The 12722-nt window shown below is 38.8% G+C and overlaps 1 protein-coding gene across 1 annotated transcript in view; it reads left to right on the top strand.

The window, feature by feature from the left end:
• LOC145266330 (uncharacterized) overlaps positions 1-12722 on the top strand; it is a 766230-nt gene that overhangs the window by 461244 nt on the left and 292264 nt on the right. Inside the window, exon 7 of the mRNA XM_080121918.1 lies at positions 2817-2888. Within this exon, the coding sequence (XP_079978044.1) occupies positions 2817-2888 (72 nt within the window). The remainder of the gene's footprint in view (positions 1-2816; positions 2889-12722) is intronic.

The following is a 12722-nucleotide window of genomic DNA, read 5'->3' as shown; positions in this document are numbered from 1 at the left end:
GGACACTCTCGAGAGGAAGAGTCACATTGGTCCGAGCAAGGAGCCCGTCATGATGATGATGATGATGATGATGATGATGATGGTGATTTAACTTAAAGTTTATAATATCTTTTTTTATATATAGACTTACTAGCAAGACCACCCGGCGTTGCTCGGGGCCGTATAAGAAAAAGTTTTGAACATACCTGTTATTCTTAGGATAGAGGATTTTTTTTTTTATGTCTATTTATCATTTGCCATCTTGAACAAAAGAATGTTTTACCTATCCTAGGACGGGTATTATATGTATGAGATAATTGTACGTTACCTAGAACAGGAAATTTACACATATATGGAAAACATTCCCTTCCCTAGGGCGGGTAATGTAAAATTCATATTAAAAATAATTTAGATAATTTTCTGTTGTGCAAAATTTTCTGTATGTCACAGGTGAGAGGTTTTGCTTTTACATCAGAGTGCTATAGTGAAGAAGAACCTTATTTCTCATTTAAAAGTCATACTACCTGAATATATTACATGATTTTTGGTTGGATAATGCACAATAGACTTATTTCCACAAAAGGAAAAGCTACTTCCAACAACGGTTGGATTTTACCATTAGCAGTTCTATGATTCTGATTACCTCTTCGTAAAGGCAGACAAAACACACAACGTTTACAAACTTACCAAACCCGATATTTTTCTAAAGTAGTGAATGTTAATAATATCTTAAGTAAAAGTAATTTTTATGGAACAAACTGGATTCGAACTTGGGACCCCCACATCGTCAGTCCGTGTCGTTACCCATTAGACCATTGTCACCTCCATATCCATCCATAGCTCTTGAGCCCCCGGAGGCGAATAGGCCATTTACAACTTTTGTGGCTGCTTTTGTAGCGAGTTCTTTTTACAGGGTGAGGGTGCTGACCTCACGCCCAATATTCCCAGAAAGTACATACAGCGCCTAGTCTTCCCAAATGGTCACCCATTTGGTACTGGCCAGGATCAACGATGCTTAACTTTGTCAACGTGATTGTGCCGTACTCACCTCCATATGGATAGGGTTATCTCTTGCTTTGACAAAGCGCAAAAACACAATTTCGTTTTCTAGTCGGAGATTTTTCTGACTTATTTGTTAGAGAGTCACCACTCATCAAGGCCCGGGGGCAACTCAAGGATAAGGGCCAATGAGAGATAACACCGTAATGATCGGTGATTGTGGAAATTAGATGGAAATAAATTATTCAAGAATTTGTTTAGGTTGGGCTTGAAAACGATCAGGTTATAATCAGCTGAGAAGCAACCTCTTGGTATTGTGTTCCACATACGAGCAGTTCTGGGAAAACAAACTGGAATTTTCGTTTAGTTTTATGCACAGAAAGAGAATAAGGGATATTGCTGATAGTGGTGTTAGCTGGACGAGTGTTTGCCGTGAGTGTTTTACAGGAGGGTAGGGACATGGAGTGAAGCACAGTCGAGCACATGCAATGAAAATAACGATAGAGCAAAGATAATATCGCAACGTCTCTTCTGTGAGAAAGAGTTAGCAGGAAGAGGAAAAGGGCATCGCTCATTAGATTTCGAAGTCAGTTTAACACCATTTCCATCCTGGGCAGCTTCTCTCCAGGTATGGCAACACTAATTCTAAGGGACGGATTTGATGTTTGTATAAGTGGAAAATTGCATCGGAAATGAAATACATTGTGGAATCGATCTGATTATTTTTTTGGCGATCTTGAGAATGGACATGATGTGGGGTTTTCATTTCAAATCAGGAGTGAAGGTCAGTCCTCAAAAACTTGTCAAAGAAGGATACTTCCTCAAAATGATAATCATTCATTTCGATTAGGGCCAAGTGGGGATTAGAACGTTGGTGGTGTAAAGAGAGAGGATGTATTATAACTAGTAACCATTTTACATGTTGCGCTACGTGCTCAAAATTAGAATAGAGAGAATCAAAGAGATATTGGTCATTGCCAGTCTTTACAATGCTGCCATAGATGTTACTGTCGTCTGCATAAATGTAGACGAATGATCTAAGAATGTGGTCTGGGAGATGGTTGGAAGAGATTAAGGCTTAGGATAGAACCCTGAGGAACAATAGTGTTGATACTATGAGCTTCAGACTTCTACGTATCAACGGATACTTTTATAAACCTATTAGGAATAAAAGATTTAATAATTGAGATGATGTCCTATCTTACCTACAGGACCTCTCCTATGTTTTTAAATTTTAAATTTGTAATTTGTATTATTTTAATTATTTAGACTACTGGTCTTATCGTTCAGGCCGATGTAATCTCCGACATTCTTTAGGCGTATCTTGTCGAAGTCGGTAATCTTTCTGCCGCATTAAAAAATCTGCATAGAATTTCGAACGGAATCTTTTATTTAATACTTGGAAGTTCTATCAACTATAACCGGGTATAGGCCGTAAATAATTCGTAATTATATACTTAATTTCGCCCACGGTGAGGATTGAACCTTCAACCTCCAGAAGAATACAACTTAAAACTGAATTTTACTTAGTAATTTATCCGTTACGCTACGAGTCCTTGTGGAAGGAGAGCATGTTACTTCTATGGCTTAAATAAAATGGTTCTGTTTTTGTTAAGAATGAGGATTTTCGCAAATAGACATTTTTTTGTAGTTGGTTGGTTATTTAATGCCGAATCCGGTGATTTATTTTTTTCATTTTGAAGATGAAATTATATATCGGAAAAAAAAGACTTTTGCACCAACCTCATAATATGTAAAAACAAAAGAACTTCCCGCTACTATCATGAGGCAAGTTATTTTTAATAATTGTTGTCTTTTATTTTTTTTAATTTTCATAGTTCCCTGGCAAGGAACAACATCCAGGAGTTGCCGGATTTTGCCTTTTCTAATTTAGACAACCTGAAAAAACTGTAAGTAACACCTTTTTTTCTTGTTTTGCTTATATTTTTTTTTGAGGCGAGCAGAACACTAGGATTGACCACGTGTAGGATCCCAGTTGTGTGCTTGGTTTCAGCATCAGCGTTGGGAACTGTACAGATCGCTGTAGGAGTGACAATAAAGGTGCATGTGTATTCTATCAGGTGGATTCGGTCCGCTTCTTCATGGTGATTTGTTTTCCCTCCGTTGATTTGGGATGTTTCGCCAAGGTTTCATATTCTGTCTTTTTGATATTCAGCTGCAGGCCATACTGTGCCACCTCATTCTTTTAGGGCAGAACTTGTTGTTGCAGGTCGACTTTATTCTTTGTTACAATATCTTTTATATGTAATGGGGGTATGATCTATGAAAGTTACGAGATTCTATTTATAAACGCTGACGATAGGAACTGAAGAATCAGATTAAGTCACGTGCTGCTATCAACCAATCAGAAATCGGAATTGCTCCATAAAAATATTGAATCTTTGAGCATTCCAGTACATCATTTTTTTCGTGTCATTACGAGACGGATCTTTTGCTCTTTGCCTGCAAAATTATAAAGTTCAGGACCTGTACAGAACCGTTACCCACTGAAAATTCTTTATCTCTACGACTTGTACAGATAGCTACCCATTGGAAACTCTTCTGAAATTAAACATGGCTTCCAATTCAAGATTCTTTGAGGCGAGAAGAACATCATTTAAATGCAGCAGTGTCCTGTGCAAAGGTCAGTGTAGGTTCTTTATAATGGCATTCATGACGAGAATGAAAACAAACCTCGAGAGGATCGAGCCTTGTTGTAATCTTTACAAAAATACTTATCAACTGAATCTTGTAAAATAAATATAATAACGGTTTCCATTTTATGTTTGTCTGTATAATTATAAAACTCTGTGAACCGCCCAGGCTCGCTTGCTTGAAGCTTGTCTTCGAAGATCTGGTGATTCCATCTTTAAAAAAAAAGGATGACAGGTTCATACATATATATACTAGCCTCGGTGCCCGGCGTTGACCGGGTGTTTGGAGGTGTGTGTTGAGCGAAAAAAAAGTGCTAGTAGGCAGACAGGTAGGCTCGAACCTGTACCGCGAAGGAGAAAAAGAACGTGAAAAAAAAAAAACACTTTGTCCTTACGTCCATCGCTAAACCGGAAGTGACGAAGGTTTAAATTAAGGCTAGTCAATCGAAAAGAGGGGATGACTTTCGAAAATATCGGCGAAAAAAGCGACTCCTTCTTGTAGAAAGTGTCCACTTAAGGGTGAAGAAATTAAGGAATTAATGTTTTTAGCCAATCTTTCGATATTTGTCGTCCGAAGGGTTGAGCTTCAAAACGATACCGACCTCGTAAAAATACGTCGCCTGTGTCAAAAGTTTTAGGCATACATACATACATTAGAATCATTTTTAAACAATTGTCTTCTTTCCAAGACGTGTAATATAAGATAGAAAAAAAAGCAAATTCGAACATTTTCTTATTTCAATTTAAGCTGAAACAGCTCATGATATCAACGAAGCAGAACCAGGAACCACTACTTAATGCAAAGCACAATTGGTGGTTTAAGATGGAGACAAGAGTCTGGAAGATGACGAGTGTAGTGGTCGGTCATCGAATTCTGACAACGATCAATTAAGAGCATTAATCAAAGCAAACCGACACCCACCTGTTCGAGAACTTGCTTTTGAATTAGACGTAACGTATACGACGATTTCCAACCACTTGAGAGAGATTGGAAGAACTAAAAATTTTTATAAATGAATGCCTAACGAATGTACTGACAACCAAAGGAAACGCCGTTATGAAGTGTCATTTCTTCTTTTACGCAACAAAAACGACCCGTTTCTCGACCGGGTTGTGACTTGCGATGAAAAAGACAATCGGCGACGTTCAGCTCAGTGGTTAGACACCGACGAAGATCCACGACACTCACCGAAGCCAAAGTTGCACAATAAGGTCATGTTGACTGTTTGGTGGTCTGCAACTGGTCATATTCATTATAATTTTTTTTAATGCAGACGAAACCACGTACTGTTAACAAATGGATGAAATGTATCAGAAACTTCAGCAACAACAGCATAAGTCAACAGAAAAAGACCAATTCTCCTCCACGATAATGCCCGACTGCACGTTGCTAAACCGACCCTGCAGAAGTTGAATGAATTTGACTACGAAACTCTGCCTTATCCGTTAAACTCTACAGACCCTTCACCTACCGACTACCACTTGTTCGAGCATCTCGACAACTTTCTGCGTGAGAAATACTTCGAAAACCTAAGCAATATCAAAAACTCCTTCAGCGATTTCATCGCCACCAGAACGCAAGATTTTTACGTTACTGGCATAAATACACCTGTTTTGCGTTGACGAAAGTATGTTGATTCTGATGATGCTTACTTCGATCAATATTTTTTTTGGAGCCGAGATATGTTCATCTGAATTTCAAGATTAAAAACTGCAACAACTTTTTTGTCAACCTGACGCGCACGCACACACACACACACACACACACACACACACACACACACACACACACACACACACACACACACATATATATGTATACATACATCTTATATTCATATTTTGTTTACGGAAATTTTAGATGAGATAAGTCATTGGTACCGTCGGTTTCAAACCCGATAATAAGGGACCGTTTAAGATATCCATATAAAGCTTTCAGCCAATGCTCATCTGAAATCAGATGAGTATTGGCTGAAGAGAGCTTGACATGGATATGGCGAAAAAACAATTTGTTATGATACCGAGCAAAATGTTCGATTTTTAGGAAGAAAAGCCAGTATTAAAGATGGGGAGGGGTGTCAGCAGTGTCAGTTATCTCCCTTTGGCATTTCAAAAATTCAAACAATTTTTTTTTAAATCCAAGATGGCTGCCTTTAACAAGCTCTCATAAAAACGTGTTTTTCCGCTGTAAAAAAAAAAACAAACTACTTGATGAAATTGAATGAAATTTTTTTTCAGAGAACTTCGCTCCATAACGAATACATACAATTTACACTTTTTTCGATATTTTCATTTTTGAATGTCTTGACTAAACTATACAAGTACGAATAAATCAATTAAATAAATAATTTGGAGAAGAAAAATAATAGCTTAAAAATAACAGAGAGGTTTAATGTAATATTAAAATAGGTAATTGATTGAAATATAATGTAAAAAGTAGAAATATGAAAATAAGGCGATTTATAAATTTCATGGCATACGGAAAATGATTTAACAAAATACATACAAAGTGGGCTGTAGTAAGGTCCAACTGCTTGCTCTCTGAAAGAGATTGGAAATATGTTTATGTATGCATAAATAGTGTATTTCGCCGTCAGAAAAGTGTCGATTTTGTAATATTTTTGAATGAAATAGTGTTTGAAATTGTCGGAATGGTCAGGAAACATTTTTTTTAATTACATTTTCACCCCAAACAAGGCACATTGCCACTTTGGTGTAGGCGGCTATTATCAGGGGCAGCAACTACTGGGGTACTATGTTGGGATTTGGGCAGCAAGATGTCAGTTCACGTTATACTTGAACTTCTGCATGTCAGTACAGTTAGGGAAGCAAGGACCTGGAATAATATTCCAGAGTCTAGCGGTTCTGGGGAAAAAACTACTGGAGTAGAAAGATCTTTTACATCTAGGGATCTCTACTGTGTTCGGGTGGGATTTAGCTGCCTGTCGGGTTTGTCGAGGGTGTCTACGTCGTGGGGGCACAAGTGTCTGCAGTTCGTCAGAGCATTCGCCATTAAAATACTTGTAGAACAGGCAGAGGGATGCAACGTTTCGTCGATGGAACAGAGGCTGAAGCTTAGATGCCAGTTCAGGGCCTGTCAGATTGGCGACTCTTTTTTGAACCTTGTCTAGGAGCGAGAGACTAGTAGCAGATGCACCAGCCCAAATGTGACAACAATACTCCATACATGGGCGAATGATGGCCTTATAGAGGTACAGGATACTTTCAGGTGTCAGTAGTTTTCTAGCACGGTAGAGAGAGCCTACCTTCTTCGTAGCGGCCCTGGCAATGTTTTCAATATAATTGTTCCAACTCATGTTTCCTGTGAACGTTAGGCCAAACAGTTTGAAAGATGTGCTCCCAGACAGGGAGTCACTTGCCATTGCTATTGGTGGCAGAGAAGGTTTCTTGTAATTATTGAAGGAAACCAGTTTAGTCTTGGCAGCATTGAATGTGACCATCCATTTATGTCCCCATTCCACTACAGATTGGAGGTCACCCTCTAGTGTTTTTGTCATTTCTTTAGATATGTGTTCATTTGTTTTCCTGTCCTGCCTCTTATAGAGTGTAGTGTCATCAGCATATATACCTATCTCAGAGGCAGTTTTGTCGGGGAGGTCATTAATAAATATTAGGAACAATAGAGGTCCAAGGATAAACCCCTGAGGCACTCCCGCATTTATATCACACTGTTTAGACGTACGACCGTCGAGGACAACTTGGATTTTTCTCTTATCTAAGAAGGATTTAATTATGTTAAGTATTCTACCAGTGATACCGTATGATTTAATTTTCCTGAGGAGACCCTTGTGCCATACCCTGTCAAAAGCCTTAGATATATCTAGAGCTACCGCTCTGCCCTCCCCCGCTTTGTCCAATGAATGGTATATACGTCCAGAGATTACAGTGAAGATGTCAGCTGTGGAATGGGCATGTCTAAATCCATATTGTTTGTCAGTCAGAAGCTTAGCATCTGTAAGGTGCCGGACTGGAGCATGGTTAATTATGGTCTCAAATATTTTGGCGAAAAGTGGGAGGAGGCTAATGGGGCGATAATTTGATGGGTCAGTTCTTTCGCCAGAATTCTTGAATATTGGTACCACAGAACAGTTTTCCAACAGCTCGGAAAGCATGATTCATTAAGGCATTTGTTGTAGAGTTTGGAGAGAACTGGGGCTACTTCGGCTGAGCACTTTTTTAATAGCACAGCTGGAATGAGATCAGGTCCACATGCTTTGGAGTGTCAAGGTTTTTTATGATAGCGTGTACCTGAGCAGGGGTGATTTTTAGATCGTCTAGCGTGGCGTCTGTCCGCAAAGGAAAATCAGGCAGGGGGTGATTGGTAGGGTCCAGTGTGGAGTTCGAGGCAAACCGGCTGGCAAGCATATTAGCCTTGTCGGTTGCTGAGTAAACAACCTTGTGATTGTTTGTTAGCGGGGGGAATTGTTGATTGCCCATTATTTACTACACTGTTGTAGATTTTCCAGAAGTCACGATTTACTAATTTTTGTGCTTCGATGCGTTTTTTAGTGGTTTCAGTAAATTCTCTCTTAGCTGTCGCTATTTCTTTCTTAACGTTATTTCTAGCTTCTATATACTTCTGTTTGTTTGAACTGGACTTATGTCGGTTAAATCTGCGGTATGCATGCTGCCTTTGAGCAATGGCAGTTGCGCAAGTCGAAGTAAACCATTGGGGAGAGTGAGGTTTGCTATAAAATTTCCGCATGGGAACATGTGCTTCCATTGCTGTTTTGAACCATTCAGTGGTCTCATTTGCGCACTGTTCAGCAGGAAGAGAAAAAATATTTCCCCATGGGGCATCTCTGATAAGATCTCTGATGGCTTCCCAGTCAGCCTTTTTATAATATCTCGTTGTTTTGAGCACTGGCTCTTCAGTTTTGGGTCTAGAATTTAGGGCGATTTCTACCATTATTACTGCATGGTCAGCGTTCCCGAGTGGGCTTTCAGCATTTGTTGTACAATCCTCGGGAACTGCAGTCAGAAACAGATCTAGAAGTGATGCTTGTTGTTCTTGCTGGTCAGGGAAACGGGTTGGAAACGTAACCATTTGTGATAAGGAGTAAGATATAGCAAAACTATGTGTTGTGCTGCCCGCTGCATCTGTGTGAGTAGAGAATCCAAGCCAGGTTTTGTGGTGAGCATTAAAGTCAACAAATACATGTACCTGTGCGCTAGTGTCAAGGAAGAGTGCTGTGTCTATGCTGTCAGAGACTTTGTTTATTATGGTGCAGTCCTGGGTTGAGCGGTAGAGAAAATAAAAGTAGCTAATGTTGTGTTGTATGTTTAGTCTAAAGCACATAAAGGCTTGATCGTCCGTTTCTAGGTTTGTTTCTCTAGTCAGGGGGAGGGTGTTACGAATGTAGACCCCAAGTCCGTGCATATGTCTGTCAGAGTCCTTACAGCAGAGTGGGAGATAGCCAGGCATGTTAAAGTAGTTAGAGGGAATGGAGCAATGTAGGTTAGTATCGCTTAGTGCTAAGATATCCGGGGTATTTGTTAGGAGAAATGCTTCAACATCAGCTTAATTAGTTCTAAGCCCACGGATGTTAGTGAATGCAAGCCTCAAGGTAGGAGGCGAGTTGGATTTGTTTGTCCCTAGGCCTGGTTTAAGCTTAATTTTTTATTGTACTGTCATTATGTTTTTACAGAGTTTCAGTTAGGTTAGGGGGAGCTGAACAAGATGTTATGCAGGGTAACAGACATGCAACACAAGCAGACCATTTGGTGACCTTTCTTCAACTAGGACTGTGGCATCAGTAAAGCCCATCGGGAATGAGTGCAGGGTCCCTTTCCATGCGCGACATGGCACTACAAACATTCCGATATTATACAACTGTTGATGGAGCAGCCGCTCTAAGCGCTACCAAAAAGTTAGAGCTTCTGTACTACCAGTCGGAAACAGTAGCCAGGAACTGTCAATCCGGTACCCTCAGCCCATCAGAAGAATATCACCCCAATCTAATTGCACAGGCATGCGTGGTACTCAAGCACTCCCAAGTTCCCAGTTATGAGGGATGGGATGTGTCGGGAGTGGAAGAATGGCATTCAATGCCATAGACAAGAAACAAGATCTACCACTAAGTGTTTTGTCGATTCACTTGTGATAGTGTCTCTGCGCCTGACTAATAGGAAAAGAAGAAGTATGGAAGCCGGCGATAGACAGAGCCTATCTACTCCTTAAGCAATTTAGGTTTGCAGACCGGTAATTTGTTTGAGTCACCAGTTCTAAGAAGGTTGTCGTCCAAGACTGGAGAGGCCTCCCTCCACTTTGGTTTAGTTTCAGAGTTTTTCTTTTTCTAGACGGGTGATCTGGGAAGATCTACTGGGTCCATCAGCCCTGAGAGGGTTTGCTCCGCGCCTGGGTCCTACTCCAGGTATTTCTGCGACCCCGCGTGGTTAGTTAATGTTACTGAGTTAGTTTGTAGAGGTTATATATATAATGAAAGGTTACACTCCTCAAAGTGATTTAGGGGCATGCAGTGGAAGCGGTTTTGTGGGGAGGCTTGTTAGAAAAGCATTAGTGCGGATTAGGACTCTTACCTGAGGTTTTTTCCATTTTTTTTTAAAACTTTATGTTAGTTTAGGTTCAGGATAACGTTATAGTTTGAGTAGGTATTAGGAATTGAGCTAAGAAATTTAGCCCAGTCACTGTATATTTAGGTTTACGAAGGTTAAGGTGTATGTGCAGTTATAGTTTGAGTAGGTAAAAATGCCAGGATGAAAAGTAATATGGTTAAGCTTTTCCATTAAAATATTATATTTAAGCGTATCTTACGTCTGGGCAACTAGATAGTTTATATATATATATATATATATATATATATATATATATATATATATATATATATATATATATATTGCAATAGAAAAATGCCAGCATGAAAAGTAATATGGTTAAGCTTTTCCAGTTTGAACAACTAGTCCTTTACTTTTCCATGTTTAAGTTTAACCATATTATTTATATGCTCGCATTTTTCTATTTCTTTTTTTAATTTCAGTCTTATTTTTTATCGTTCTTTCTTTAATTTCAGTCTTATTTTTTTTAAACATAACATACACATGTGTGATAACAATATACAACAGTCGCCTGTTTCAATTATCTCCCTTTAATTCTGTATGTTTCACTTTTTACTTCTTTTTTCGTGACAGCAGTGAATTAATAGCAACACTAGTGGCTGAAGAGATGTGGTCGCTATGGAAACCAGTCATAAAAAACGTCGCTCACCTCCTTACGTTTTTGTACGATTTTGAACACCACTAAATTTATCATAAGTTTTGTTTTACTGAATATCGAACCTTTTCCCACATTATATCTGACGGTAATCTATAAACTATAATAATTGTTTGAAATTTGGTCGAAAATGAGTGAGCAGTGAAGCTTTAAAGCAGTTGTAAATGACTAAAATTGCTACTTTACAATATATTCAAACACTACAATGTTTGGATTATATATATATATATATATATATATATATACACACATATATATACACACACACATATATATATATATATATATATATATATATATATTATCTCTGAAAAAGAAAACGTTTTATTTTAATTGGTTTTTGAGCAGCTGAGTTTTAATAAATGGATTCTATATATTTGACTGTTGATTTCAGAACATAAAGTCAGATTAATTTCTATCGCTTCAAATTGTTTCGCTCTGTCAACTGTTTGGATCGATCAACGTGTTTTCGACTTATTACGACGGCGATTCACAAAAGAAAACACGTGGCATATCAGAAACACAACAGAAAAATTGAAAGGGGTATCAAAATCAGCTTCTTAATTGGAAATTACCAGCTGCGATTGGACAGACACGTCATTCAGATAGATTAATTATTTGTTGAAAAATAACGTCGCTGGTGTAATCTTTTTTTTTTTATCTTAACTCATTTAAACTGCAGATCGACAGTTGATGGCTAGATATGTGCACGAAATATGCCATCTCATTAAAATACAGTGTGGAACGGTAGAATTGTTGCATTAGAAAAGACGACATGATTCCATTTCGTTTGATCACAGGAACATTTCCAGCATCCTCAGAATGCATACCTGGATTGCCATGATGCCAGCATGCCCCACCCCTAAAACTGAACATTTGGGAGTGCTTGAGTATAAGATATGCCTGAGCGATCAGATTGGGTTGACCTTCTTCTAAAGGGTTGAGGGTACCGGAACTCTTTGGTAGCGCTTAGAGCGGCTGCTCCATCAACAGTTGAATAATATCGGGTTGTATGACGCACATGGAAAGGGACCCTGCACTCATCCCCGGTGGGCTTTCCCGAGGCCACAATCCTAATTGGAGAAAGGTCAGCTGATGGTCTACTTGTGATGCATGTCTGAAGCTCCGCATAACCTCTTGTTTAGAACCGACACCTTGCTGCCCAAATCCCTACATAGTACCCCAGTAGTTGTTTCCCCTGATAGTAGCCCCCTACACCAAAGTGGCAATTTGCCTTGTTTGGGGTGAAAATGTAATAAAAAAAAAATAAATAACGGAGAGATATGTCCAGCGTGACGAAAACAAAGTTTCCGGGCACGGTTATGGTTTTTGTGTGGTTTCAAGGTTTTTCTTGTATACTTTTTTGTTCCATTGTGTGTATTTGTGTGTTCATTATTTTCTTCTTTTTTTTTTCTTAATTATTTTTTTCATATCATCTAGTATTTATTTTCGTGATATTTATATAATGGGCCCTAAAACCCACCCTTGTATGAGTGATCCTGGTCACGTCACCAAATTATGGAATATGTTGCTTAGTTCTTATTCGAAGAGGTCTGATGTAGTATAGTGTTGTTGTTGTTGTTGTTCGTCTTAGTAGAGTCTTAGAGGTTCATGTTGTGTGCAGATATATCGCGTATATCAAGAGAGAGACATATTATGAGATAGAGACTGTCTTATATATAAAGAGATAGGGTACAGGCTAATACAGGAGAGCCGAGCATGTAATTCAATGAGAGGAGATTTATGATATATTGATAGATAGATCGAGAGATAGTGCGTTTGGTATTTACGTTTGACAGTTCTGTGACTGGAAGTGTTTCTATAAACACTGACACATA

Source organism: Euprymna scolopes, chromosome 41 (genome assembly GCF_053919585.1).
Source record: "Euprymna scolopes isolate OS-2025 chromosome 41, ASM5391958v1, whole genome shotgun sequence".
In the NCBI taxonomy this organism is placed as follows: Eukaryota; Metazoa; Mollusca; class Cephalopoda; order Sepiida; family Sepiolidae; genus Euprymna; species Euprymna scolopes.
This window is presented reverse-complemented; position numbering and strand designations above follow the sequence as displayed.